Here is a 27,149-nt window from a genome sequence, read left to right as displayed (position 1 = left end):
CCATTCCATCCAGGAGAGCCTCACATGAAAATTTAGCCACCATTTTGGGTCACATGCTCTGCTCTGCTGCCTCTTTTTTCAAGGATAACCCTCTCATCTCATCATCTCATCATCTCATCATCTCATCATCTCATCATCTCACTAACTATTAGTTCTTCTCACCCCACATTTACATTTCACACAAACTTTACCATGAAAAACATCCAAGAATAAGATACTCATCATCACCCACTAGAAAAGATCCATACCCTACCAGTCTAGCTAACAGCTTCCCTAGTTTTTATATATCTTAGCTTACCAGTGACCACGTGTTATATAGAATCAAATTGTTGTTGACTGAAGGTTGTAAAAATAAACAAGAATATGTAATCATATGGTTGGTTCCATTCCATCAAGAACATGATCATTCCATCAAGAACATGATCATAATTTATTCTGGTACGTGACTTGTAGTAGAAATAGAAAAGCCCCTTTCAAGCCTAGTTAAAAATGGGTTATATTTTTCAACCTTACTGTAGATTCTGTATTATTTTTCTTCCTCTGTTTCTGTTTGCCGACGTCGCTGCCTGTTTGATACAGTTTTTCATTATCAAACATTTTTGTTTTGCTCTTTAGCTAGTCATTCTCAACGGTCATGTCAATGACAACGTTTTCCAACTAGACAACAAACTCTCTCTCTCTCTCTCTCTCTCCCAATTCATTTGTCTCCGGGTTTTATCTGCATCCTTCTAGTTCATTTTGGCATACTCGAAGCACTCTTCTTCTAATTTATTGATCAGGGCCCTGCCTTTTTTTTTTTTACAGCATTTTCATTGCAATATCATAAAATAAGAAGAGAAAAAAAAAAGAAAGAAAATGCAAACGAGGTGTGTGGTGTATGTATCGGATATCCATATCCACAATTAAGATGTGACTCCACTTTTGTTGCTTTGAGTTTGAGTTGTCATTTCAATTTCTTGGATTGACTGCACACTTAATGCAACGTCAAACAGCATCTTAATCATGCAGTTTAATTTTGTTTCAAATCACAGACTGCGTTGCTAACAACAGAACAATCATTGTTGAAGATACAGTTAATTCATAATGTCTCTATCCATCCATAAACACTACACAACTTCTCTTCAACACAGAATCATCCACTCAATTTAGCTATAATTACATGATTTTAATGTAATGAATTTCAGCTAAATTTGTAATTATATGATTTTACTTATGATTTTAATATATTGCAATTACAAGATTTTACTTATATTTCTGTACAAGCTTGAACTCTGTCACCCAACATCATTTGCATAAATACATAACCTGAAGGCATATACCATTACATTATATACGAGGAAATATCATGATTGTGGCATGAGAGCAAGTCAGAGCTTAATCAAGAATGTAGATAGAAAATCATCACGAATATGTGAAGTGGTCCAAAGTGCCACCCAAGTAGTTATGCCTTTATACCTGCTATTCTTGAAAAATCACTTTGACAACTGTTTGTTCATCGGTTCAGATTTTGAAACAGTTCATGAGTTCATATTAATGTTATTCGATGACTTCTTAACATGTGTGCTTTTTGATATTTTCATCCCCAAAGAGCAAGAGATTCTGATAAAAGTACCGAAAAGATAATTTTGCTCCAAAGAAGCTTGTCTACAAGGAAAATGCCCATTAACTCCAGAAGAGGCAAATATCTTCTCTCTTGTTAATGTTTCTTTATTGTCTCTCTTATGAAAAGTTTTTTTTAAAATTTTTTTATACAGTAGAAAGCAAGAAAAAATAGTGGGGGAAAAAAAAGGTATGAGAATTAGGCATAGGAGGGTGAGATTTGTTATGTGATTTGGTATTTATATCATACACTCAAAAGTCTTACACAATACACCATTTAATGAAAAACATTAAAATCAATATATTTTTTTTAATACCACAGTACTTTTTCTTATCTTTTTTAAAAGTCCTAATTGAATACTAACGGACTTATATTGATTATTTAAAAATCCTAATTGAATACCACAAGACTTTATTGGTTACTTAAAAATCTTAATTGAATATTATTGTACTTTTAAACTTCAAAATGATCCATTAAAATCTCAATTAAATACATCCTAGACTGTAATAATATTGGGGCTTGTTTGGTACATCAGACTATATTGACTTATTTATGACGGATAGTATTAATATATTTCGGAGAGTACTAAAAATTTATCCATAATATTATAAGGCATTTGATATTATTCCGGATAAATAATTTGACTATGTTATGTTGTGTTTGATGCTTATGGATAACAGCATATCAGACTATTTTTTTAAAATTCTTTGATAATTTATGGGATCATTCCCTTGATCCAATTTCCCATTTTACTTGGCAGGATTCCCTCCTTCAGTCATAGCCCCCACTGGTCCTTGGACCGCCTCAAATCCCACAACTTCAACATCCATGCCTTCCACCAAAGAACAGCCCTATAAACTGAAAGTCCTGATGTAAAAGGTGTTAGAAGTTGTCATATGTTGAATTTGTCTATGTTAATTATGTTGTCTAGTAGTCAATTAATGTGGCTAGTAATAGTCAATTAATGTTTGGCACCTACTATGTTTGGCACCTACAATATTTGGGGGGCTTGACTAGTTTGGTTGCCTAATTAGTTTGGTTGCCTAACTTGGTTGGTTGCCTAACTTGGTTGGTTGCCTAACTTGGGGGGCTTGACTAATGTCTTAGGAACTTGTATATATATGTGTTGATTGTAAGTAATGAACATAAGTGAAAATCAGAAAATATTCAACAACTCTCATTCTCTCTACTCTTTCCACTTTCTTCTCTCAATATTCTCTATGTTTTGACATGGTATCAGAGCAGCGATCTTGCTGACTCTAGTCTTGAATTGTTGTTTCCATCATGGGAGAAGATGATTTTTCCCATGTTGAAAGTAGCACCACCGATCCTACTACTTTCACCGAATTTGCTGCTCAAATGGCTGAGTTGATGAAGATACAAGCATCAACATCGAATACGACCCCGACCCCGACCCCGACTATTACCTACGAAACCTCTCCTGCACAAATTGGCATTAAGTTGGATGGCTCCAACTATGCCTTATGGTCTCAAGTTATTGAGATGTATGTTGCTGGCAAGGATAAACTGGGATATCTCACTGGTGAACTCCCAGCACCTTCTCAGACGGACTCGACATTCAACCGATGGCGAACAGAAAATGCAATCGTGAAAGGGTGGCTAATCAACTCCATGGAGCCAAGGTTAATTGGCAACTTCATTAGATTCTCGACGGCCAAAGGAGTTTGGGACGCAATAGCCACAACTTACTTTGATGGCTCTGACACCTCCCAGGTGTATGATCTTAAAAGACGAATCTCCCGTATGCGACAAGGGGGAGGTTCGATTGAAGCTTACTACAATGATCTCCAAGGCTTATGGCGAGAAATCGATTTTCGCCGTCCAAATGAGATGAAGTGCGAGTTGGATATCAAAAAATACTATGATATCATCCAAGAAGATCGAGTTTATATTTTCTTGGATGGTTTGGATGATCGACTAGACAAAGCCCGAAGTGATGTGCTCCAAATGAGTCCATTTCCTACAGTAGAGCAAGCTTATGCTCATGTTCGACGAGAAGATATCCGACAAACTGTGATGTTAGGAGCTCCAACACCAACCGGAGTAGGATTGGTAACAAAAGGAACATACCGACCCTCTCGCCCAATTCCAACTGCTCATCTCCAGCTACAGACAGCTGCCAATAAGACTACTCCACCTTCTCGACCCAAGGCTCCCACAGATGGGAGTGGTTGCACTCACTGCGGGAATCCAAAGCACACTCGAGAAACTTGTTTTAAACTACATGGTTATCCAGATTGGTGGGATGGTCTCAAGGCTCGTAAACTTGCTGCTGGAGGAACGGGTCGTGCTGCCCTTGTCACCTCGGATCCTCTGGTAACGTTAATTCCTCATGAAGAGTCTACCTCAACATCAGAAAAGGACTCTTCATCTTTCAGTAACTCAGGTAACTGTGGATATGTATTTCATACATCATATACAAGTGACTCCACAGGTTGGATTATTGATTCAGGAGCCACAGATCATATGACGTTTGATCCAACCGATTTTCTAAGCACAACCACACCACAACGAACAAGTATTGCCAACGCAAATGGTGTTACCTCTCCTGTGATTGGTGCTGGAACCATTGGCCTCTCTCCATCCCTTACTCTTCAAAATACTTTGCTTGTCCCATCGTTGTCTAATAAATTGATATCTGTTGGCCAAGCTACTGAGCAACTAAATTGTTGTGTACTCATGTATCCCGATTTTTGTTTATTTCAGGATATTCTCACCAAGGAGATCATTGGTCGTGGTACTAAGAGAGGGGGGTTGTACTATGTGGATGATTTCAGTATGGGAAGGGCACATAGTGTGAAGCACTCATCGACTTGGAAGGATCGACAACTTTGGTTATGGCACCGGCGTTTGGGGCATCCGTCTTTTGGCTATATGAGACATCTATTTCCAGATTTGTTTTCGAATTCCTGTACCACTGATTTCCAATGTGATACTTGTATCTTAGCCAAGAGTCACAGAGTCTCTTATCCATCAAGTACAAATAAAAGTGTTGCTCCATTTGCTTTGATACATTCTGATGTTTGGGGTCCTTCACCTATCTCTACAACTTCTGGCTTCCGGTGGTTTATCACCTTTGTAGATGATTGTACCCGCATGACTTGGCTCTTCATGATGAAAAATAAAACTGATGTGTTCCCTATATTCCAGTCATTTCACAAGCAAATTGAAACTCAATTCTCTACCAAGATTCAAGTCCTTCGTTCTGACAATGGGGGTGAATATATCAACCATGATTTTCAGACTTACTTCGAAATACATGGCATCATCCATGAGACCACTTGTCCTCAAACTCCCCAACAGAATGGTGTTGCGGAACGAAAAAACCGACACCTCCTTGAAACAGCACGAGCTCTTTTGATTGGCGCTCATGTTCCTCGCCACCATTGGGATGATGCTATAGTCACCGCAGTGTACCTCATCAATCGAATGCCTTCCAAAGTTTTAGACTTCCGGACTCCATTACAAGCACTTGCCCAACATGGGCCCTTGCCCTCCGTTCAGATGCTTCCGCCCCGAGTTTTTGGTTGTGTAGCATTCGTCCACCTCCATAAGAATCAACGTGGCAAACTTGATCCATGTGCTCTCAGATGTGTGTTTGTAGGCTATGCTGCCCATCAGAAGGGATACCGATGCTATCACCCCTCCAGTCGTCGTACATATGTCACTTTGGATGTCACTTTTATGGAATCGGAAATGTTTTTTCATGATCCGATGTCCAACTCTCCGCCTCACAGAGACATACAAAGAGAACCACTGGGCAAGGAGGCCCTGGAAATTCAAGAACTTGAAGATTGGAGCAAAACGGATCCCAAAAGTCCAGAAGAAAATGTAACCTGCCCAAAAGCGACCGGTCGCCAGGAGCCTAGCGACCGGTCGCATAGAAGTTCTGAAGGTGAAATTCGAACCTGTACAAAAACGACCGGTCGCCAGGAGCCCAGCGACCGGTCGCTTCCAAGCGCTGAAACTGAGTTTCGAATCTGTCCAGAAACGACCGGTCGCCAGGAGCCCAGCGACCGGTCGCTTCCAAGCGCTGAAGCTGAAATTCGAATCTGTACAAAAACGACCGGTCGCCAGGAGCCCAGCGACCGGTCGCTCCACAGCAGAGAGCACAATATTTTTTCCTACTTCGCCGACGATAATGATGAAGACCCCCCTCACATCTCAGTACCAGCTGATCAATCTCCTGAGAATACTCCTGAGGTACGTGATTCTACTACATCTACTGTTTTAGTTGATGAAACTGTTAGTTATAAATTACCTGATAGACAGAATCGTGGAAAACCGCCAATTCGGTATTCACCGGATAATGGCAAGGTATCAAAGTATCCAATTGCAAACTATGTTTCTGCGGAAAAATTATCTGCACCCCTCCAAGGCTTTGTACACCAGTTATCCGCAATTCATATTCCAACCAAAGTGAGTGAGGCATTGAAGGATCCAAAATGGGTTCAAGCAATGAGGGAGGAGATGCATGCTCTGGAGAAAAATCACACATGGACACTGGAGAATTTACCTCAAGGAAAACGGACTGTCGGATGCAGATGGGTTTACACTTTGAAATACAATGCTGATGGGTCAATTGAACGATACAAAGCACGACTTGTGGCAAAGGGATACACGCAGACATATGGTATTGACTATGAAGAAACATTTGCCCCAGTTGCAAAACTTAACACCGTTCGTGTGCTATTGTCCATTGCAGCAAATCTCGATTGGCCTCTCCACCAATTTGATGTGAAGAATGCCTTTCTCCATGGAGCACTCACAGAAGAAGTCTACATGGATATCCCACCAGGATACGTTACATCTACTCCTGCTAATGTGGTGTGCAGATTGCGAAAGGCATTATATGGATTGAAACAGTCTCCCCGAGCATGGTTTGGGCGTTTTACCGTGGCAATGAAGACTTATGGTTTTAAGCAGAGTAATTCTGACCATACTCTGTTCTTAAAACACAAGGGAGGAAAGGTAACTGCTCTCATCATTTATGTTGATGATATGATTATTACTGGGAATGATAAGCAGGAAATTTCTCAACTACAAAAATGTTTGGCAAAGGAGTTTGAAATGAAAAATCTTGGTGGACTCAAGTACTTCTTGGGCATTGAAGTTGCTCGATCAAAGCAAGGCATATTCCTCTCACAAAGGAAGTATGTTCTAGATTTATTGGCAGAAACTGGAATGTTAGATTGCAAACCTGTGGACACTCCAATTGTTCAGAATCACCGCCTTGGGGAATATCCCAATCAAGTACCCACTAACAAAGAAAGATATCAAAGATTGGTGGGACGACTGATCTACCTATCCCATACCCGACCCGACATCGCGTATGCTGTAAGTGTTGCTAGTCAGTTTATGCATTGTCCAAGTGAAGATCATATGGATGCGGTTCTTCGGATTCTTAAATATTTGAAGTCCGCACCAGGAAAAGGACTTATGTTCTCTAAGAATGGTCATCTGAATATCAGTGGCTATACAGATGCAGATTGGGCAGGGAATGTCACTGATAGACGATCAACATCAGGGTATTTCACATTTGTGGGAGGTAACTTGGTTACTTGGAGGAGCAAGAAACAGAATGTTGTTGCTTTGTCTAGTGCAGAAGCGGAATTCAGAGGAATGACCAAAGGAATTTGCGAACTTCTTTGGTTGAGAAAATTGCTTACAGAGATTGGATATGCACCTACATTAGGAATGCATCTACAGTGTGATAACAAGGCTGCAATATCCATTGCACACAATCCAGTTCAACATGATCGCACCAAACATGTTGAAGTGGATCGACACTTCATTAAAGAGAAAGTTGAAAATAAAGAAATTCAGCTTCCGTTTGTCAAGTCCGAAGACCAGCTGGCAGATATTTTGACAAAAGCAGTTTCTAGCAGAGTATTCCACAACTCACTGATCAAGTTGGGCATCGGTGATATCTATGCACCAACTTGAGGGGGAATGTTAGAAGTTGTCATATGTTGAATTTGTCTATGTTAATTATGTTGTCTAGTAGTCAATTAATGTGGCTAGTAATAGTCAATTAATGTTTGGCACCTACTATGTTTGGCACCTACAATATTTGGGGGGCTTGACTAGTTTGGTTGCCTAATTAGTTTGGTTGCCTAACTTGGTTGGTTGCCTAACTTGGTTGGTTGCCTAACTTGGGGGGCTTGACTAATGTCTTAGGAACTTGTATATATATGTGTTGATTGTAAGTAATGAACATAAGTGAAAATCAGAAAATATTCAACAACTCTCATTCTCTCTACTCTTTCCACTTTCTTCTCTCAATATTCTCTATGTTTTGACAAAAGGCAATATCATGTTATATGAAGAAAAATAATGAAAACCAAGTCCAAATCTAGATTTGAATCAAAGTTCAGCAGTGCATGAGCAACTAAAAGCTTCATAGATCATTCAAACACCAAAAGAAAAGATGATAAACCTGGATCATAAAATTAAACAAATACAAAATTACCCAACACTCAAAAGAACAAGGTCAATGTAAGTGCAGCCTTTATATGCATTCAATTTACGATTTTTCAAATAAAGAACAAATAAATCTGAACAGTTACTCCAATATCGCAATTAAAAGCGAAAAAAAAAAATCAAAGAAAAACGCATCAAATAACAGATTCAATACATTCAAAACGATTGGGACTTACATCGAACAAGCAACAAAATCCAATAAAATTAACCCAACATATATGATCTAAACACAATTCTTTCACCAAGAACAATTGAGATCAATCGGATCAACCCATTAACCAAAATTAACAACAAAAGAAAACAGAAAAAAAGAAAAAGAAACCTATGGAAGATAGACAAGTTGAGCGTGTATTATCTAAATCGGAGTTTGTGAGTTGTATTAGTAATAGTAAGTAAGGTAAGAAGAGTATTAAAAGCCCAATCCATTTGACATAATCAAGTAATTAAATAATACAAATTGACACCAAACAAACAACATAAACTATTTACTCCTATCCGGACCAAAAGCAATAAGCAATAAGTCACTGCTTTGCTTTGTCTGTGAATACTTAAGTTATTAACAAAAACAATAAGTCCCTGTCGTCGACAAATGCAATATGAATCCCAACAACAATCTCTACTTATTCTACTATTCTCTCAATTTCAAAGACCATCCAGCTTGATGATGCCCCCATCTCATCTCATCTCATCTTTCCTAACTTTCTAAATTGTCACATCCCCTCCATGTTCCATAAAGTGTCAGTCATGTTGTCCAACATCCAATCACCTGCTGTCATCTGGCAATCAAAGTGTTGATTGTCAAAATCGCAAATTGCTGAAGCAGGGTCCAGGTTGAGACCCTCCATGTCATAGGCATAGCCACTGCTGCTGTCCACATAGTAACAGTCATTTAAAGCTGGGCTGCTGCTGTAGACGGTGTGGTCAAAAGCATGAGTTGGACTTGTTAGGCGTTCTGAAGTTTGAGCCAGCTGGGAAATCAAAGAATCTGAGGAAAAGATACTTGGGCTTGTGACAGAACTGGAATTTCCATTAATGGGATGATCAAATATTTGTGAAACCTTGCTTGGTGGAGAAGTTGAAAGTGAAATAGAAGGAACAGAGCAATTAGGTGACAGAGAAGGAGATGCAGAGTTCTGAGAACTCAAGGTTGTTGGCAAGTAAGAAGAAGAAGATTGCTCCATCTTTTGAAGCAACGTTGGCATCCAGAAACATCGAACCGCGTCAAGGAACCTCTTGCTGTTGGACTCAATATTGAGCTGACGTGCTTGTTTTTGCACCCTTGTTCTCCAATAGTTCTTTATCTCATTGTCTGTTCTTCCTGGCAAATGCTGTGCAATTTTAGACCACCTGAAATTGGCAAAATATAAGAACACAGAGTTAATTATGATTTAACTTAATAGTTATAAACTTTACTGAATGATTAAGCTTGAATATAGTTAATGACCTGTTACCCCACTTGGAATGGAGTTCAAGGATCATGAGTTGTTCTTGTGGAGTGAGGTTGCCACGCTTAATGTCAGGTTTTAAATAGTTTAGCCATCTCAATCTGCAGCTTTTTCCAGTCCTCTTCAATCCTGAAAAAAAGTTGAATGACAATCAAGAAATGAAACGGAGGTCATAAGCAAAAGGTTGTGATGTGATGAGAAGGGCTGACACTTACCTGCACATTTTGCTAACGAATTCCAATGGCCTTCCCCGTGACTAGCAATGTAATGTATAAGAAGAGTGTCTTCTTCAAGAGTCCATGGCCCTCGTCTTAGCTCAATCTCCTCTTCATTAGGATTGCAAGCTCTCTTTGTGACAGCAGCCATAGCTGCTCTGCTATGTTTGTGTTTATATTTGTGTGGGGAAGACAGGGAGTTTTTTTAACAAGCTTGGTTGTTTTGAGAAAGAGGAATGAAAGTAAAGCCAATCAAAGCCAAAGATTTATAGAGCGCAACAAAGTTCAAATAATTACAACTTCAAATCTAGAAAAGTAAAAACCCAAAAAGAGTTTGTCCAAATGCTTTTGGCTTTCTAAACTGACCAAAAAAAAGAATTTTTTTTTGAAATAGGGTTGGTTGTGTAGTTCAATAGGGATACGAATTATAGCCTTGCAGAGGTGGCAAAGCCAGAGCAGCTAACTAGAGTTGGGCCACAACACAATAAATCATATTCGAGTCATCCCTTGGTCAAGTGTACATAACCACAGAAATTGGACACTCCAAGGGCTCTCTCTGTTTTTTTGTCAGAACTCGAAGGGCTCTTTTATGTATAAAAAAAAAGATACTTGAAATTTATGTTTTTGAGCAAAGGAAGTCTAGGCTAGTGGAAAATGGTCTTAACTTGCATATCAATGGTCTCATATTCGAACCCCTATAACATTTTGGTAGTGCATGTGTGAGAAAATCCACCTGCCCTGTTATCGCTTGTATCAAAAGAAAAAAATTTCATGTATTTGAACATTACTCACATAAGTGTTTTATTTGAGGGACACCTCTGTAGAGCCCACTCCGCATTGTATTTCACTAATCCAAACCATATATTTTTTAGATAATCATTCAAATATCATCTCGACAAAAAACCATTTGAATCCAATATCATTTAACCACTCAATTGAGTTACTAAAATTTTAGTACTTTCTTAAAACACTGTGTTCATTGATTTTGTAGGACACAATTGGATGTCGAAAAGGTTTCTGATTTGTCGAATTTTTTGCAAAGATGATCTATGAATGTAAACTTAAAAAATAGATCGTTTGGATCGTTGAAATCTTTTTGGTAGAAGACTCTAAAGAGTGTCCCACAAAGTTTATTTGAGGAATCCCTCAATATAAAAAGACTGTATATATATACTATAAAACAATAATAATAATAATTTCATGTACTGTTGGATAGATTTGAAAAAGGTCTACAGAAAAAGAAGACAGATGAGACTTTGTCCTCGGAAATAAAATGTAGGTATTTCTTTAGGGGGAATGCTACCTTCCATTTCTATCCTTGTCTATCTGGATCCCCTAATTGTGCAAGAAACGTGCTTGACTAGACAAAATATATTATACTCCACAAAACTACAAAACTACAAAAACTACAAAACTAAATGTGGAATGATGGGGTTATTCATAGTTGGCGGCATTGAAGCATGTTTCGAACTTTGTCAGATATTGACAGTGTGGTTGGAATATAGCGATGCTTAATCCAAGCACAGTAAGTAACTGTGGTTAATAATAATATACCTAGTATTAGTATTATTAAACTTTTAATAATAATGGTTATGAAACTAGAATTTCCCTGGCTCTCCAAAGTGAGTTAGATTCTAGGGAAAGAGTGTACTAATTACTAAACTAAGAAGAATCAAGTGTGAGAAGGGAAAGGTTTGAAAGTGGGAAGTGGCCAAGGGGTGGTGGGGTTGTGGGTGGGGGGGGACCAGGAGTTGCTTAAAGGATTGCATAGATTAAAAGGCAGTGAGAATCAATTATTGGAAGATAAAGGTTTCCATATTTGAGTCAATGGCTCCATCAACGGAGATAGATTACCTATTTTTGAAACATCTAAACAACTTTGAAGACTCCTCCTGCTCATCGTCATGTGAACTGATATGGGATAGATAGACTCACAGGACAGAAGCATCAGATATCTCTTTTTCCATTTTTCCACACGAAAAATTTCATGCAATTATTGTTATTGTGTTGTGTGTGTAGCTAGCTAGCTAGAATGAAGTTTTGAACTGAACGTAAACGACAATGGCCATCAATGATCCAATGGAATGGAGGCACGCGTGTTTATGTAGTGGGGTGCTAATCATTTGCGCTTGATTATGTTAATCTGCAGAATGAATGCTTCATTTTTGTTCAACAACAATGTTGATTTTCATCCCCACCCCAACAACGTTTTCAAGTGTTTTTAGTGGCTCTAGTTTTGCTTTGTCCAGCATTGTAGTTGCACCAGTGTCCTTTTAATTTTGTCCATTATCCAAGTGCAATGTATAAACCAGGAAGAAATAGGAGCCGAGTTGCCTCATAATTAACTAAGAAGAAATTAGGAACCGGGTTGCCTCATAATTAGGAACCAGGTTGAGTTGAGGCTGACAACAACTGATCACACAGAGCACAAACAGAGCATACACCTAATATAAAGGCCAACTCCAAATTCTTTTGTTTCGTCCAAGTTCAATGAAAACATCATCTCAAAATGAAAGGAGACTATATTCTTAATAATCTCAAAATTAAAGGAGACTATATTCTTAATCTGCAGAATTTATTGGACAACTGGATAATGCCGTTTGATTTGATCACAAGTTTTCACAACCTGAATAAATAGCAAACAAAAGAGCGGACGCAATAATAATAAAAATTAAGTTCCTTTTACCAATAATTTTGAAGAAAAATACTTGAGGGCTCTTCAACTACAAGTTTAAACTAGGCTAAGGCTAGGCTATATGAAGAATTTTGATGTGGTATATGATGCTGCTGAAGCTGATCATATGTTTGGCATGTAGCTTTGCACTTTTGGAACAAATCCCTGACCTCATCATCAACTGAAATAGTATGGAATATATGATCGTAAAACAGAACTCAGCATCGCAAGTCCAATTTTGTCTTCACCGCCACCATTATTGAGTCACTTCAATTTTACTCTCATATCAGCTCATGTTTTCCAAAAAGCTTATAAATATTTGGGCCTGCCATTTGGACTGTGCTAATGTTTAAGCATGTTGGCGGTTGTAGTAATGTACACACTGTGTGGGGTTCGGCCCTGGTAAGAGTGGCTTTAGGCATTGGGCTAAAAACATCTTGCTAGCCCATTCTCATTAGACCCGAACTCAAGCCTATACTTTTTACCACCAAGGAATTCAATAACAAGGTGACCAAAATTTTTTGCTCGATTATGATGACCTTTATCTCATTATTGAATTAAACCCAAGGTTTTTTTCTTTCTTTTAGTACAAGCAATTATGAGAGGGGAATTTATATAAATATTCATTCGGTGTGTGGGACTTTTGACTAACTGAGCTATACTCCACTGACTAAATTGAAAGTTTTGTCACTTTTAATAAAATTTTATTAAAATTTCAGACAACTTTAATTTTAAGCTTCTTCTTCCGTAATCATATGACATTATTCGCCTATAACTTTCGTCCCAACACATTGAAGCTTCACGATCTGTCGATCATGTAGGCTGCTGCTGAGATGAATATTTGATTATAAACTTTAATTTTGTGACCGAAGGAGAACCCTAAAACACTACCTGCCTACCAATTTGGGCTACCAAAATTGAAGAGTGCGTTTCTTAAGAGCAAAATGTATTGTTTTAGAAGTATTCGCACGTAGGAATGGGACTAGAGCAAACTTCACGTATATACGCAACGTAACAATACCAAACTGGTTTATGTACACCTAATTGCATTGGATAACTATAGGTATTATGAGAATATAACAACTGTTCGAGCTTTCAACAAGTTCCAATGTTAATCTTTTCCCATCTCTCTGAATTGAAAATATTTAATTATATGAATCAAGGACTAAACAAGTACTTAAAGTCGGTAACAGCCCATTTGTGATGCACCTTCAAAATAATTTGGATGAGGATGGTGACAGTCTCATTTCACCTTATATGGCAAAGCTGCCATTAAATCTGTAAACCATAACCACATTCTGGTTCCAACCATTAAAGGGTATATAGTTTGGCATAGCTAGAACACATCCTAACCTAATTCAAAATCAGGCAGGCAGCTACCACAATAATACTACAAGGGCATAAGAATCAAGACTTATTATGCTGAAGATCAACACATAAACGGTACTTAATTTGTACTCTAAGATGCTACATATTCTAGGTTTTGAAAAAGAAACAGTTTCAAGACGCGCAAAAAAGCCAACTTGCCAAGCAAGGCATGCATGGCATATCAGAATGCCCAATTTGGGGTTTTGAGGGGGATGGGGGTTGTGAATATCAGTCGGTATGGGATTTCAACGTGCATTTGGAATAGAGAAATCAAGGCTCCACATTTAGAAAGTTTAGAGTCAACATTTTCATGGGTTGTTTAGATTGTGAGCACACCACTTAAGGTCAATCTTTATATTTGGTTTTACAAGCTTTGATTGAAGGGTGTTGAAGTGGAAAGCCTATGTATGCGATTTGTGGTAAGATCATCATTATCCATAAAGGAAGATATATGTTCCCATCAAAAACCAAAACCAAAAACAAAAAATAAAGATAATTAATCACACCAAATTTTGCATAATTCACCCCCAAAACTGGTGCATGGTCCCACGTACCAGGTCGATATATCAACTGAATGAGGATATATCCAAACCAAAAAAATAAAAATAAAAATAAAAACAGAGAAAGATCAGAGGATACAAAGTCAACTTATAACTGAAATGAAAATCTGTACGTATAATTATTCTGCTCTTGTACTTCAATTTCTATAAACTCGATCTGTCTCTAATTTGCCTAGGTAGATAAGTTTACCAAAGGCATGCAAAACCTCAAATTTCTCTGAAGACGACTGGAAGTTGAAGCATGGAACTCATAGACAATCTTTGTGAGTTGGAGAATCTAAGCGCCAATCATCATGAAATCATGGCTCTCTCCAATGGCATGAGTTTTAGTGATCATCAGCGACAAACTAACCAGCTCCCTCCGAACTTCATTCATGATAATATTCAAAGCTTTTCCCATTCTGATGATCCAAATCACGATGTCTTAGTTGCTCATTCCACGTCTCTGACTGGAGATTTTGCCCAAGAAAGCGAAAAGGGAAAGGTAATGTTGCTCTTGTCTTGTTATCTCTCTGGTTTATGGGAAGCTAGATTGATTTTCTGAATTTGTTTTCGTTTGGTAAATATTGGCAGCCCTTAGGAGGAAGGAAGAGAAAGAGAAACAATAGTGACAAAGATGGGGAGAAACTAAAAGAAGTCATCCATGTGAGAGCTAAGAGAGGCCAAGCTACTGATAGCCACAGTTTGGCAGAAAGGGTATTGTGTATATATATTTAAATTCTTTCAATTCGACTAGCTAGCTATGTGGTCATAAGCAGATGAAAAGAATCGTGTTAACTGATCGATAGAGTTTGTGCTTTAGAAGTACTTGTCTTGTGAATTGTCAAATTCAAATTTTGAAGCAAATTGTTCAACATGGTAGGTAAGAAGAGAAAAGATAAATGAGAGGCTGAAATGCCTGCAAAATCTTGTCCCGGGGTGCTACAAGGTGTGTGAAGTGATAATGTTCTTGCCTTGAACTACAAAGCAAAGTGATGAATTATTGTTTTAAGAGCAATCAATCATTATATTGTTTTTGTGTGGTAAATTTAATTTGCAGACTATGGGAATGGCAGTAATGCTGGATGTGGTTATCAGTTACGTTCAGTCACTGCAGAATCAAATTGAGGTGAGCCATTCCCATTTATATATATAACCATATGATATATGATGGAGATTTCTCATAAATAATAATTATCATGTCCAATCTAGCTAATATATTGTATTAAATCATTTTGTTTTGCTGTTTCCAAGTTTCTCTCTATGAAGCTTTCTGCAGCAAGCGTGTATTACGATTTCAATTCACCAGGTGTGGATGCTCTGGACACAATGCAGCAACAGGTATGAATTTTCACTGTTTTGCTTTTCATCTTTAAAAGTAATTAGATAATGATTATGTTGTCTTATAATTATGATATAAATATACTGTGTGATGAATGAACGAATGGGTATGTTGAAGTTGAAACTGATAAAGGCGAGCAATGTGGAATGGCTGATGATGTTGCAGGGGACAAATAATGCATATGAGGAGGTACAAGAAGAGATGGTAAGATCAGAAGGGTATGGAGGAGGGCTTTCTAATTACAACAACAACTCAACATGGCCTATTTGAGTTGATGAGAGACTTCAATCTTCACATCCCATGCTCCTATCCTATAGGCTATAGCCACAATCAAACACAAGATCAATGCCATCTCTCATCTTCTCCTCATCCCATTATAATAAAAATATACTCTCTTCTCATTTCGTGCGCATAGTTGCTTGCATAGGATTCTTATACTATTATTGTATTATAATTAATTAATTATAGCTGCAGTAATATTAACAGAGGATTGTATTTCTACTGTTGTAACTTGTATCAGTAGTATCACCATTACTAATTAATGATCATCAAAAGGTTGAGCATATTAATTAGTCTCTTCTCTTCATAATTATATTAAATTAATTGAATCATGAGTACAGGTAAATTGCATCCTTCATAAGGGTTGGAGGATTTGACCAAAAAAAACAAAGAAAAGGGTTGGAGGGACTATATTGATATCTGTTAATGTGGGTTTCCTTATCACTTATAATTAAGGACACTGAAGCTCAATAAGACTTGAAGTGCTGAGAGAGAGAGAGAGTGGGGGAGAGAGAGAGGAAGAGCCATTAGCCATGGGTCCCTCCTTGATCACTACATTAAACAAGAGCTAGGCCCATTATCTAAACTTATAGATTGTTGGGGTCGTATTGTGGGTACGTATGACCCTTCCCTGGAGGGTAGGGGGACAATACCACCTTTTACACCTACAATGCTCAATGCCTCAATGGCCAGGTTCAGTGACTCTCAGCTAAGTTGAGCTGGGACAAATTGATTAGGCATATGTACCTCAAAATATATTATACATAATGAATATTTAAAAAAAATATTAAAAAAATGAAGACCATTTGGTTGCATTTGGTCTCAAAAAGACCAAAGAGTTTAACTGAGACTAGGACTTAGATCCAATCTCAAACACGGACCCAACCCAAGTTTCACTACAAAGATTCTGGCCCAATAGGCCCTTCCATATTGTTTTTGTTTTCCATTTTTCTTATTCGAATTTTGTGTCTTTTCCCGTGTCATGTGTGAATTGCATGGGTTCTAACGCCCCCGCTAATTCCAACCAAAACCCCCAAAATCCCCAACTACCCTGACTGACTCCTCCGTCTCTGGTCTCTGGTCTCTGGTCTCTGGGCACTCAGCAGAGATGTTGTTGCAGTTGCAGAGCCTGCGGGCATTTTCAGTTGCAGAGCCTGCGGGCATTTTCAGTTGCCGACCGAACTCACGTGACCCTCCCATCCTCACGTGTCATCCGTACGTCGCTCCATCTCCACCGTCCGTCAATTTCTTTTCCGATGACCCGGCCACGTCTCCGATCACTCCCCACCGTTAGGAGCTGTACCGCCCTCGCATTCGATTTCAAAGGTGGAAAGGGGTACTTGCTTGCTTACTACATTCAATTTCTTGGTCAATTTTGGTCCTCTTCATGAATCGTTATATCCCCATTGCAATTGTTATATGAAATTTCGTGGTTTTGTTGATAGTTGTCAGATCAATTGTATAACGTACCCTAAATTTGTCGTTTTTTTTCTTCTTAGAAGCGATTTTTAGGTGTTGGGTTCCGTTGTCACTGAAGGAATTTTAATATGTAAAGTAAAGCCTTCTCCTTTTTGCACCTTGCAGAATGAGTGAGTTTCTTGATGTCGAGCTCAAAGTCCGCGATTATGAACTTGATCAATATGGCGTCGTTAATAATGCTGTTTATGCAAGTTACTGCCAGCATGGTAAGACTGCTGCTTTTACTCTTGTCTGAATTATATAAAGTTAAACATTTGTACAATCTGGAAGGCCTTGAATTTCAACACAGTTTATGATGCAAGCTTACTTGTAGGCTTTGATTGTACCAAATTCTAAGGTCCTCAAATGTATTGGCTCATCCAAAATTTCATTTCATGACTAGATTTAAATGTCGCACCCAACCCAACCTATATGCGACTGTGGCTTTAAGTTCATGCTAACACTTCCATCTGGTGTTGCCTGCAACAGGGTGTTGTAATAAGGATGCCCAATTTTTTCACAAATTTGATGGAATGCTTAATCACTCACTTTGATTACATTATTTCAATAGTTATATTGATACTGCATTAGATTGGAATTTTTTGTTCAATAATCCTTCATAAATGATGTTTGAACATTTTCTTTCCTTTTCATACATCAGCTATTCATAAATGATGTTACTTGGGCTTCTTCCAATCAATTCCCTGCTTCGAAAGATCATGTTACTGCAGAGGCCAGAGGTGATAGGATTTTATCATGGGAAATGAATCCATGGTGTTATTATACATGAAACCTGCAATGAGTTAGAGTTAAAAAGATCGCATCTTTTTCAATCTTTACAATTCCATCAAACTAACTGAGATGTTGCTTCAATATTTGATCAGGTCGTCATGAACTTCTGGAAAGGGTTGGCATCAGCGCTGATGCAGTTGCCCGCACTGGTGACGCATTAGCATTGTCAGAATTGTCACTCAAATTCCTTGCGCCACTCCGAGTATGTCTCAATATTTACATTTGGATCTCTTAAGTTTCAAACACTTTTTCATTCAGCATATGCCATCACACAAATCAGAATGTTAAAAATAAAATAAAAAACAACAAATCTTATTCTACTCCAGTATGCATGCTTGTACCACTTATTGTGAAAACCATCCTTGTTTCTGTTAACATGTTCTGCGCTACTAGAGTGGAGACAAGTTTGTAATAAAGGTCAGGCTCTCTGGTTCCTCAGCCGCTCGCTTGTACTTTGATCACTTCATTTTCAAGCTGCCAAATCAAGAGGTTTGTTATTTGTCAGTCCTAAAAATTTGCACTGCATTCATTATTAAGGAGTTGTCTTGACGCAGAGTGATCCTCTCTCTGATAATACTCTCTGAACAGCCTATCTTGGAAGCAAAGGCCACGGCAGTGTGGCTTGACAAAAGCTATCGCCCTGTCCGTATTCCACCGGAGGTGAAATCTAAATTTGTTCAATTTCTTCGTCACGAGGAGTCAAACTGATTTTCCTGCAACATGGAGTTGGTGGGAAAGACACCATCATTACTACAGCTCCAGTTGGATATGTATCTTGTTTCCCGCTTGCACCAGTGACGTGGAGGAGGAAGAAGAGATTTCAGTCACAAATTACACCTTAACAAAGTTTTTATTAATGTCAACGATGTAAACAATTACTTGTATAGAATTCATCAAACTTGTCCGGTCGTAATCCGTAGGACGCAAACAAGCAACCTCTTAACAATTTCCAATTTAAGAGAAAAGTAGGGAATGCCTGTGAGATGAGGTATTTATAAGATTCATGATTGGCTTATGATTTTAATTGAAAGGTAACTATGATTGTTTCGAATTTAATTGAATGATTAAACCCTGGGTTATGATTAATCACTTCTTGTTGTCTGAGCAGAAAGGATCATAAAATGTGGTGGTTGTTCAAGCGTCTTGATGAGTTTCGCAAAAAATCCCACCAAACGATCAAAGCAATATTGATGAACTAATTGTTTTGGGGCAAGCGGCACCAAGAAAGTTAGATTAGCACGACAACACGTGTGCCTCGTTGTAGTTTTGATTGTTAGTTAGGACATTAGGAGTTGGCACATAGAGAAGATAAGTCATCCTTAAATGGCCACGAAGAAGGCATGCACAGCAAGACGTGCTCTGCTTTGCCTACAAAGAAACAGAGTGAAATATATATATATATATATATATATATATATATATAGAGAGAGAGAGAGAGAGAGAGAGAGAGAGAGAGAGAGAGAAGATGGAGCCGGAAAAGAAGGAAAAGGAGAAGAAGAAGGTGATGGTGGCAATTGATGAGAGCGAGTCTAGTCACTACTCGCTTACTTGGGCGCTTGAAAACTTGGCCGATACCATACGCAATTCTGAGCTTCTTGTCTTCACTGTGCAGCCCACCAACAGTGATTTTGCTTACACTTACGCTTCCAGTTTCGGTGCTGCCCGTACGGCCTCTAATCTCCCTCTTTCAGCTTCAATCAAATACTTTTATCAAATAATTTCTCAGTAATTATTCAACTTTATACGCTAGACACCCGTCTGTCGATTTCTAATTTTCTTGCTCTGTGAATTATGCAGCTCCTGAGTTGATAGAATCTATCCTAGCAAACCACAAGAAGTTCGCATTGGCTTTATTAGACAAAGCTAAAGACATCTGCGCCAACCATGGGGTACAGTTTCTTCACTCTCTTTTTATTTTTGGGAGATTCTTTATTATACCTAATATAGGGGTTCAAATTATAAACAAAAAAACTTATATGAAATGGACTTTAAAAACACACCCAAACTCATCATTGATTGCATCAACAACGTGGTGTCGGTTCCTTGGAGCATTAGTCTCATTGTGAAAGACATTCGGATTCTGAGTTCTTATTGCGAAGAGGTTTCTTTTCAGCACATCTTTCGCGAAGCAAACTTTACTGCTGATGATGTTGCTAGCTTAGGCCATAATCTTAATCCTTCCCATTTGTGGGATCAGGGCCTTCCTTTGAGTTGTTCGGTTTCGTTTTATTTTGACTTGTTAGGGCCTGTGTGCCCTCGTGGTTTTCGATTGTAGTTCTTTTTCTTTCCCTTACCCCAAAAAAAAATTATATACACACCTAAAGCCCATTTACAACATAACAAAGAGCTTTTTAACTTCTTTTAAATTACAAAATTGTCATTGATTTCTTAAAACAAGCCCAACCCCAAAACCTCATGAAAAAAAAACTCATAACACTCAATAGGACATCAAAGTAATTTAATAATCAAAATTAAATTCAATAGGGCCAGCTGTCATTTTTTTGAGTTTTTTTGTTTTTTTTTTGTTTATAGCAATTAAATGGTGTAGGGTTTATTTATATCATTAGTGCTAAGAATGAGTATATGACTAAAGATCTCTTTATTTTTTTACTTTTTGGCCTCGTTTGGTTCATGGGAAAGGAGGCTTGGGATGAGAAATCAATTGTTTTCCCATGTTTGGTAGGTCCAGGCATGGGAAATCATTGCCTTGCACATGGGAAAGTAAGGGGGAAAGTGAAGCCCTCCTTCCCCCTTTGGTTTTGTTTTCCTCTTATGGGAAAGTTTGGGAAAATGAGCCAATATTAAATATACATTTTTCATGACCATATTGTCCCCATTAACAATTTAGAATTACAATATAGCATTCAATGCATTTTTTTAATTTGATTTTATATGGTTATAATTGGAAAACTAAACAAACTTTTTTTACATTCCTACACAAACCAAACATGTGAAAGGAAATAAAGTAGTATTTCTTGATTACTTTTCCAAGATTACCAAACTTGGGAAATGAATGTCCATTTACCATCCCTTAGGAAATGACATGGGAAGTGATTTTCCCTCAAATCCGTTCTGTGAACCAAATGGGTCTCTGTCTAGTAGATTTTTCATTCTAGATTCTGTAAAAATATGTTATTTTGAATACTGGTTGAATTTTATTTAATTTCCTTTCGGTGCTAAAATGGATTAGACATAAATCACAATTAAGCTACAAGGAAGTCTTTCTTGGTACATACAGATTGTTGCAGAGGCAGTGACAGAGGTTGGGGATCCTAAAGAGGCAATATGTGAAGCAGTGGAGAAACACAACATCAAGTTACTTGTATTGGGCAGCCACGGCCGGGGAGCTGTAAAAAGGTATGCTCTGCTTTTCCATTTACATTTACCCCTTATTTCTTGTTGATGATGATCAAACAACTTGCAGCTTTGGTATAATACTTTTTCCATGGTGTTCTTTGCTGTTGTCATTCAATTTTGATTGCCTCAGCTTTCTGAAATACAAGTCATTGTTGTTGCATTCGGGAATTCTTCTAATTCATATATGTTGGGGTTGGGGACTTGGGACAGGGCTTTTCTGGGAAGCGTAAGCAACTACTGCGTTCACAATGCTAAGTGTCCTGTTCTTGTTGTGAGGAAACAGGAATGAAAACTGTTCTGCTATATGCTCGATGCTCGATCCAGGTCCGGGGAATGTCTATTTGTACAAGTGATTTTTATTAAATCAACTTTAACTTGCATATCCTGGAAGGAAAAAAGTTGTATGTTCTTTTCATTTCATATGTTGCTTGGTGTGATTGAAATAAAAGTCCTGTCGAAACATAAAAGCTGTGATTGAATAAAGCAAAAATTAGTTAATTCTGCTTCAGTTTTAAGATTTGATCCAGTGGCTATAGTTTGGATGATTTAGAGGTTTCAAATTTACAGCTCCTACATAGTTATCTGATACAATTAATCCTCATGAAGACCTATATCAAACAGACTCTTTTTTTTTTCCAGCCATATGCAAATGAAGTGCCAATTGACAACGAGGGGAGTAGCCTGACTCCTTATAAATCCAGGCTAGGTCCCTTAACTTTAGGGTTTAGGATCACACCGTGGACAACACATATTATGTGGCGTGGAAACACATGTGGCCGTTGGACCCAACATGGCAATGGGGGGAGTAGCCCAACTCCTTATAAATCCAAGCTAGGTCCCTTAACTTTAGGGTTTAGGGTCACATCGTGGACAACACATATTAGGTTGCGTGGGAGCATATGTGGCCGTTGAGCCCAACATGGCAATGGGGGGAGTAGCCCAACTCCTTATAAATCCAGGCTAGGTCCCTTAACTTTTCAACGTGGGACAAATACTCTCAACAAGCCCCCGCATGTGTGGCGAACTTTCAGGTGTAACACATGGACAATACATATTGGGTGGTGTAGGGGACGTGTGGCCATTAGACCCAACACATAAAGCCTTGCTCTGATACCAAAAAGGAAATTGAGGTTCCACCCCAAAACCAATTGGGGGAGTAGCCCAACTCCTTATAAACCCAAGTTAGGTCCCTTAACTTTTCAATGTGGGACAAATACTCTCAATAAAGTTGACTTCACAACTCAAAGCATTGTTAACTAAGGTCCATGATTTGGTGAGAGATCATTATATGCTACAGTGGATTTATTTATTTATTTATTTATTTTTTTTGTCAAAGATGCTACAGAGGATGGGATGGTGGGATGGGATGGGATTACCAACCCACTGGAAAACAAAATGGATTAGATTTTGATTAAGTAACCAAAACAAGCAATGCTAACCCTGGGATGGCAGTGTGAAAATGACAGTGGCCCAGAAGAAATTCGCGGAAAATTTCCCAATAAGATAAACACGAGGCGTCACGGAATTGAATTATATGAGTAAAGTAAACCAACCCACCGACTCAAAGAAGATGACGAATAAAATGAAGAAAGAGAACTTATCCAGTTTCTTTCATGTGGAGACTTAATGTTTGACTGGCAGTTACGACCTGCCTACCGTTTTGACAAAACAGGAGAGATCTGCTTCTGTTGTACTCCCAAAATATCTGATAAATAGAGAGAGCAGTCTGCTTTTTTCCAACCACATCATAATTATCTGCCCTGTTTTATAAAACCCAAGACAATGGCTGAGGCAATGGAAAACGGAACTGGGACTGACAAGAAGGTGATGGTGGCCATTGATGAAAGCGATTGCAGTCACTATGCTCTCATGTGGGTTCTTGAGAACCTCAAAGACTCCATAACCAAGTCTCCCTTGATCATCTTCGTGGCTCAGCCTCCTGCCACCGGAAATATCACATTCGCTGCGTCTCTCGGCGTTGCTCGCATGTATTACCCCATTTCATCCAGTTAAGTTCTTCCATTTCTCTCACTGTTGTTGTTGATGTTACATAAGAGAAAAACAAATACCAACTTCATATATTTCTTTTTTTTTCTTTTTTTAAATTTTATTTTTTTGGTGCCTAGTGGCCTACTTTTCTTTTGTTTATTGCGCACATTGGTGTTTCTCAAAAATTGTTCTTGTTGTGAATACAGCTCCGGGATATGTTGAATCTGCCCAGGAAAATCATAGGAAGTTTGCGGTGGCTCTGTTGGAGAAAGCTAAACAGATATGTGCTAGTCATGGGGTAAGGCCAAACCTCTTGATTCTTTAATCCTTTTTTGGTTTGGTAATCATTTTATACTTTAATCTGTACTGTAATCACAAAACCTCATATAGAATACTAGGTATCAGTTATTCCATTTTTAAATATGGTTATTAAATCCATAGTATTTTTATTAGCCCATCGTGGTTCCCTGACTGACAGTAACAATCAAACTCCGTGTGTTACTCATTTAGGTGTTATAAACAGAAAAAATAGAAATGTAATATAGGAAAAAATGTAAACAGAAAAAGTAGATTCGCTTAATCTATAGTGACAAAAACTTTGTTAATTCTTGAAATTAGTGTAATGATTTACAAGAACATACTCTGTATTTAACTGCTAATTTGTGTTGATTGCGTAGCAATCCTGTTCTAATTAGCCGATATGAAAATGAATGCTTATGGTAGGTAGACCACCTGTTTCATAAGTATTTATGATGTTTGTGACATGTTGTGAGCCAGATTCTATACTTCAAACTTATAACCTTATATGAATATATTAGTTTTGTAATTTTCTTTTTCATAGGTAGAGGCAAAGGTAGTTACAGAGATTGGGGATCCTAAAACAGCCATATGTGATGCTGTTGAAAAACACGACATCAATTTGCTTATTCTAGGGGAGCGTGGACATGGAACAATCAAAAGGTTAGCTTCATTCTTTTCTGTTTGTGAGTGTGTGTGAGTATGGGCATGTCCTTGTTCTTTTGTTTAGTTAGTGGTCTTCTGATGATTTTTAATGTGGTGAGTCAGAGCCATACTTGGCAGTGTCAGCAACTACTGCGTTCAAAATGCTAAGTGCCCCGTTCTGGTTGTGAAGAAAGCACAAGTTCAAGTTGCTTGACATGATCCAGATTTCAGGATGTAAATAATATGCATAATTAAGAAGCATGTAGTGTGGCATATTAATTGTGTTTAGATTTGGATGATTCTGGTATCCGGAGAACGATGGCAACTTAAACTGTTGACAGAATCTGGGTGACATATGTTAGTCTTCTTATGTATCATGTGTTACCAAAACTTGCTGGACTTATAAGCAGCAAGCCATTTTCTATTAGATTTACCGTGTGTGTTCACATGCTTGAAACTTTTAGAAACAAAGAGATTACTAGACTTTGAAAAGAGTGATGTATTTTCATAAGTTGTTCCAAAGTTTTATGGACAATACATAATTTACTACACTGGTTTTAAATTTGGAGGCATGCTTCTTGAAATCTAATCAACTTGAAGCAGAACTGTTCTGTCACCCGAAGATACGGTTGAGGGTGGCTGCTAGTCGAACTCCACCTTGAGCCAACCGCCAATTGACTATTGGTAGCCGGGAGAGGAAATATTCATCTGCAAACAATGTTTTTAATCATTTTTCATTCTGAGGAACAAACAAACATAAACTAGCGTTGAATTCAAAACACTCTCCTTACCTTGTAGCACTGAACCTTCTTCTGCACCCTTGTATGCCCAATCACAGGCCGCTTTGATGCCTTCAGATGCATATCTGCAAAATAAGTACCCAGATTTGTTTAAATGCAGGTCTTATGAATTTCTTTCTTATGGGGTTGTGATACATACACGTCTGGGCATGCTGTCTTATTCAAGCTGCAGGTCTCCCAACCCTTAACTTCATCTGCCCATTCAGTCTGTTGCCAAGAAATATAAAGCCAAACAGAACACGAGAAAAAAAAAAACAGGTGGATGAGTCTCAGAAAATATTGCCAAGACCAAGTCTATTATAGTTGACACATAATGGATGCAGTGCAAATACCGTAATATTTTGTTTAATTGCATCAACCAGTTCTTCCACATTGGAGTCATAGAATCTCTCTTCTGCTGTCTCGACTATGTTGTCATCCCAAATCTGAACGCAGTATACGTTTAAAATGGTTTAATTAAAAGTAGCTTGTGCAAAACTTGAAAGGGGGATGGAGTTGGCAATTAGACTCACATGGTGAAGATTTTGCTTCCTGGTGTACCAGTGAACATCAATTGTATTGCCTCCCTTGTCTGAAGTAAAACCTACATGCAGAGGCTGTGTAACAAATGTTAAGATAAAAAACTAATGTAAGGATCAAATCATGCATGTCTGGGAATAGAGCCTGTGCCTGCCATACCTGATGGATGTCTCCAATGAAATGGGAAAGAAACAGAAGCGCTTGCGTGAGATTATCTGATTCATTGCAGAAAGAAGAGAGTTAAAACAGAACTTGGTCAGCCAAATTGCGTATTAGATCACATAATAATTAGGATTAGGATCTTCAAAGCGTAAACAAAGTTTGTTTACATTTAGGCTGAGAAGAATGGGTAGTGTAACTGAGAAGCTGTGAGGTATAATTGTTAATAGCCCCTGCAACACAGCGCCCCTTCTCTCCATTTTCATCTTTGCAGTCCCCTGGGGATTATGACTATGAGGAATTTTTGTACTTTAAAATCTCTCAGAAATTACATGATCAGTTATTAGAAGGAAACAATACACTAATGTGAAAATTGAAATAAAATGTTTAAAAAATTGTAAAAGACTTACTATTGTACTGGTAATTACAAAGGTTGTCAGGAGTATTAATGTAGTGAAGGGCAGAGGACCAGTGATAAATAAACTTGACATGATCTGGCCATATGCACAGACTGCCCAAGTCATTTTCTGCATAGGCAGGAAGCAGCTGCTTCACTGCATCTGCTGCTGCTTTGCTCAACCTAGACTGTCATCACATCACAGCACCAAGGAATTTACACAAATCATTTCATCTAAGCCACACAAAGAATGAAGAGAGATGATGATGATGATGAATAAGTAAGAAGAACCTGAGCAATTCTGCAAACTGTGAGATGGCCAACAGTTCCCCAACCATGAATGACAGGAAAAAGAAGCAGCAGTGAACACAAAGTAATTATCTGGATTCTGCCACACCCCATTGCTTCCTTTGCTCCCAATACCACTGCCATCATATGTGATGGCCTTTCTCTGCTTTTATAGTTACCACTCATATATGAGAGTGGGGATTTAAAATGGAAAACAATCTAAAATTGATTGGAGGGCCTTTTCTTTTGAATGGATATCCGAATTTTGGATTGAATCATATTTGGATGTCATTGAGTTACGACCGCAATAGATTGTTTATTTATTTCCTTTGTGAACGAAATGAAATGGTGGCTCTGATGAAACTCTGTGTTCACACACAAACACCATTGGACTAAATGACTGACCTTTCGCAATGTAATATATATATATATATATATATAATAAAAGGTTAAGGGCGTTTCTTGGCCATTTAAACAGTAAC

General features: G+C 38.1%; 6 protein-coding genes across 11 annotated transcripts; 4 read left to right on the top strand and 2 right to left on the bottom strand.

Moving 5' to 3' along the window:
• Positions 1–8,511: 8,511 nt before the first annotated feature.
• On the bottom strand, positions 8,512–10,073 carry LOC110764080 (uncharacterized). Its single transcript, XM_021966991.2, has 3 exons — positions 9,765–10,073; positions 9,549–9,678; positions 8,512–9,451 (listed from the first exon to the last, which is right to left on the bottom strand). The coding sequence occupies exons 1-3, from the start codon at positions 9,913–9,915 to the stop codon at positions 8,815–8,817; spliced, it is 918 nt and encodes a 305-aa protein (XP_021822683.1). The 5' UTR covers positions 9,916–10,073; the 3' UTR covers positions 8,512–8,814.
• Positions 10,074–14,421: 4,348 nt separating this feature from the next.
• CES (basic helix-loop-helix (bHLH) DNA-binding superfamily protein) lies at positions 14,422–16,109 on the top strand. Of its 2 annotated transcripts, XM_021967056.2 has the most exons (6): positions 14,424–14,850; positions 14,940–15,062; positions 15,229–15,294; positions 15,406–15,474; positions 15,600–15,686; positions 15,853–16,109. In XM_021967056.2, exons 1-6 carry the CDS (start codon positions 14,608–14,610, stop codon positions 15,955–15,957), a joined length of 693 nt encoding a protein of 230 aa, XP_021822748.1. In that variant the 5' UTR covers positions 14,424–14,607; the 3' UTR covers positions 15,958–16,109. The 2 variants fall into 2 exon arrangements, with proteins under 2 accessions (XP_088103577.1, XP_021822748.1); XM_088247451.1 differs by lacking the exon at positions 15,229–15,294 and having other exon boundaries at positions 14,422–14,850.
• Positions 16,110–16,945: 836 nt separating this feature from the next.
• LOC110764104 (acyl-acyl carrier protein thioesterase TE3, chloroplastic) lies at positions 16,946–19,687 on the top strand. Of its 5 annotated transcripts, none has more exons than XR_015834475.1 (6): positions 16,946–17,302; positions 17,551–17,651; positions 18,309–18,418; positions 18,610–18,705; positions 18,805–19,204; positions 19,325–19,687. XR_015834475.1 is itself a non-coding variant. In XM_088250287.1 (6 exons), the coding sequence occupies exons 2-6, from the start codon at positions 17,568–17,570 to the stop codon at positions 18,922–18,924; spliced, it is 489 nt and encodes a 162-aa protein (XP_088106413.1). In that variant the 5' UTR covers positions 17,276–17,292; positions 17,551–17,567; the 3' UTR covers positions 18,925–19,687. The 5 variants fall into 5 exon arrangements, 3 of the variants coding, with proteins under 3 accessions (XP_088106414.1, XP_021822716.2, XP_088106413.1); XR_015834474.1 differs by having other exon boundaries at positions 18,805–19,247; XM_088250287.1 differs by adding an exon at positions 18,086–18,164 and having other exon boundaries at positions 17,276–17,292; positions 18,805–19,687.
• Positions 19,584–22,071, top strand: LOC110764118 (Adenine nucleotide alpha hydrolases-like superfamily protein). The gene is made up of 4 exons (XM_021967039.2): positions 19,584–19,880; positions 20,014–20,105; positions 21,455–21,573; positions 21,784–22,071. Exons 1-4 carry the CDS (start codon positions 19,682–19,684, stop codon positions 21,860–21,862), a joined length of 489 nt encoding a protein of 162 aa, XP_021822731.1. The 5' UTR covers positions 19,584–19,681; the 3' UTR covers positions 21,863–22,071.
• Positions 22,072–23,272: 1,201 nt separating this feature from the next.
• On the top strand, positions 23,273–25,053 carry LOC110764116 (uncharacterized). Its single transcript, XM_021967038.2, has 4 exons — positions 23,273–23,581; positions 23,769–23,860; positions 24,404–24,522; positions 24,628–25,053. The coding sequence occupies exons 1-4, from the start codon at positions 23,356–23,358 to the stop codon at positions 24,716–24,718; spliced, it is 528 nt and encodes a 175-aa protein (XP_021822730.1). The 5' UTR covers positions 23,273–23,355; the 3' UTR covers positions 24,719–25,053.
• On the bottom strand, positions 24,984–27,051 carry ENDO2 (endonuclease 2). The gene is made up of 9 exons (XM_021967037.2): positions 26,671–27,051; positions 26,393–26,567; positions 26,153–26,260; positions 25,983–26,038; positions 25,817–25,900; positions 25,637–25,729; positions 25,444–25,511; positions 25,296–25,369; positions 24,984–25,212 (listed from the first exon to the last, which is right to left on the bottom strand). The coding sequence occupies exons 1-9, from the start codon at positions 26,851–26,853 to the stop codon at positions 25,118–25,120; spliced, it is 936 nt and encodes a 311-aa protein (XP_021822729.1). The 5' UTR covers positions 26,854–27,051; the 3' UTR covers positions 24,984–25,117.
• Positions 27,052–27,149: the final 98 nt, after the last annotated feature.

This window comes from Prunus avium, chromosome 1, assembly GCF_965620075.1.
Source record: "Prunus avium chromosome 1, drPruAviu1.hap1.1, whole genome shotgun sequence".
NCBI classification, from domain to species: domain Eukaryota; kingdom Viridiplantae; phylum Streptophyta; class Magnoliopsida; order Rosales; family Rosaceae; genus Prunus; species Prunus avium.
The sequence above is the reverse complement of the archived record's forward strand: the minus strand, read 5'-3'. Positions and strand labels throughout refer to the sequence as shown.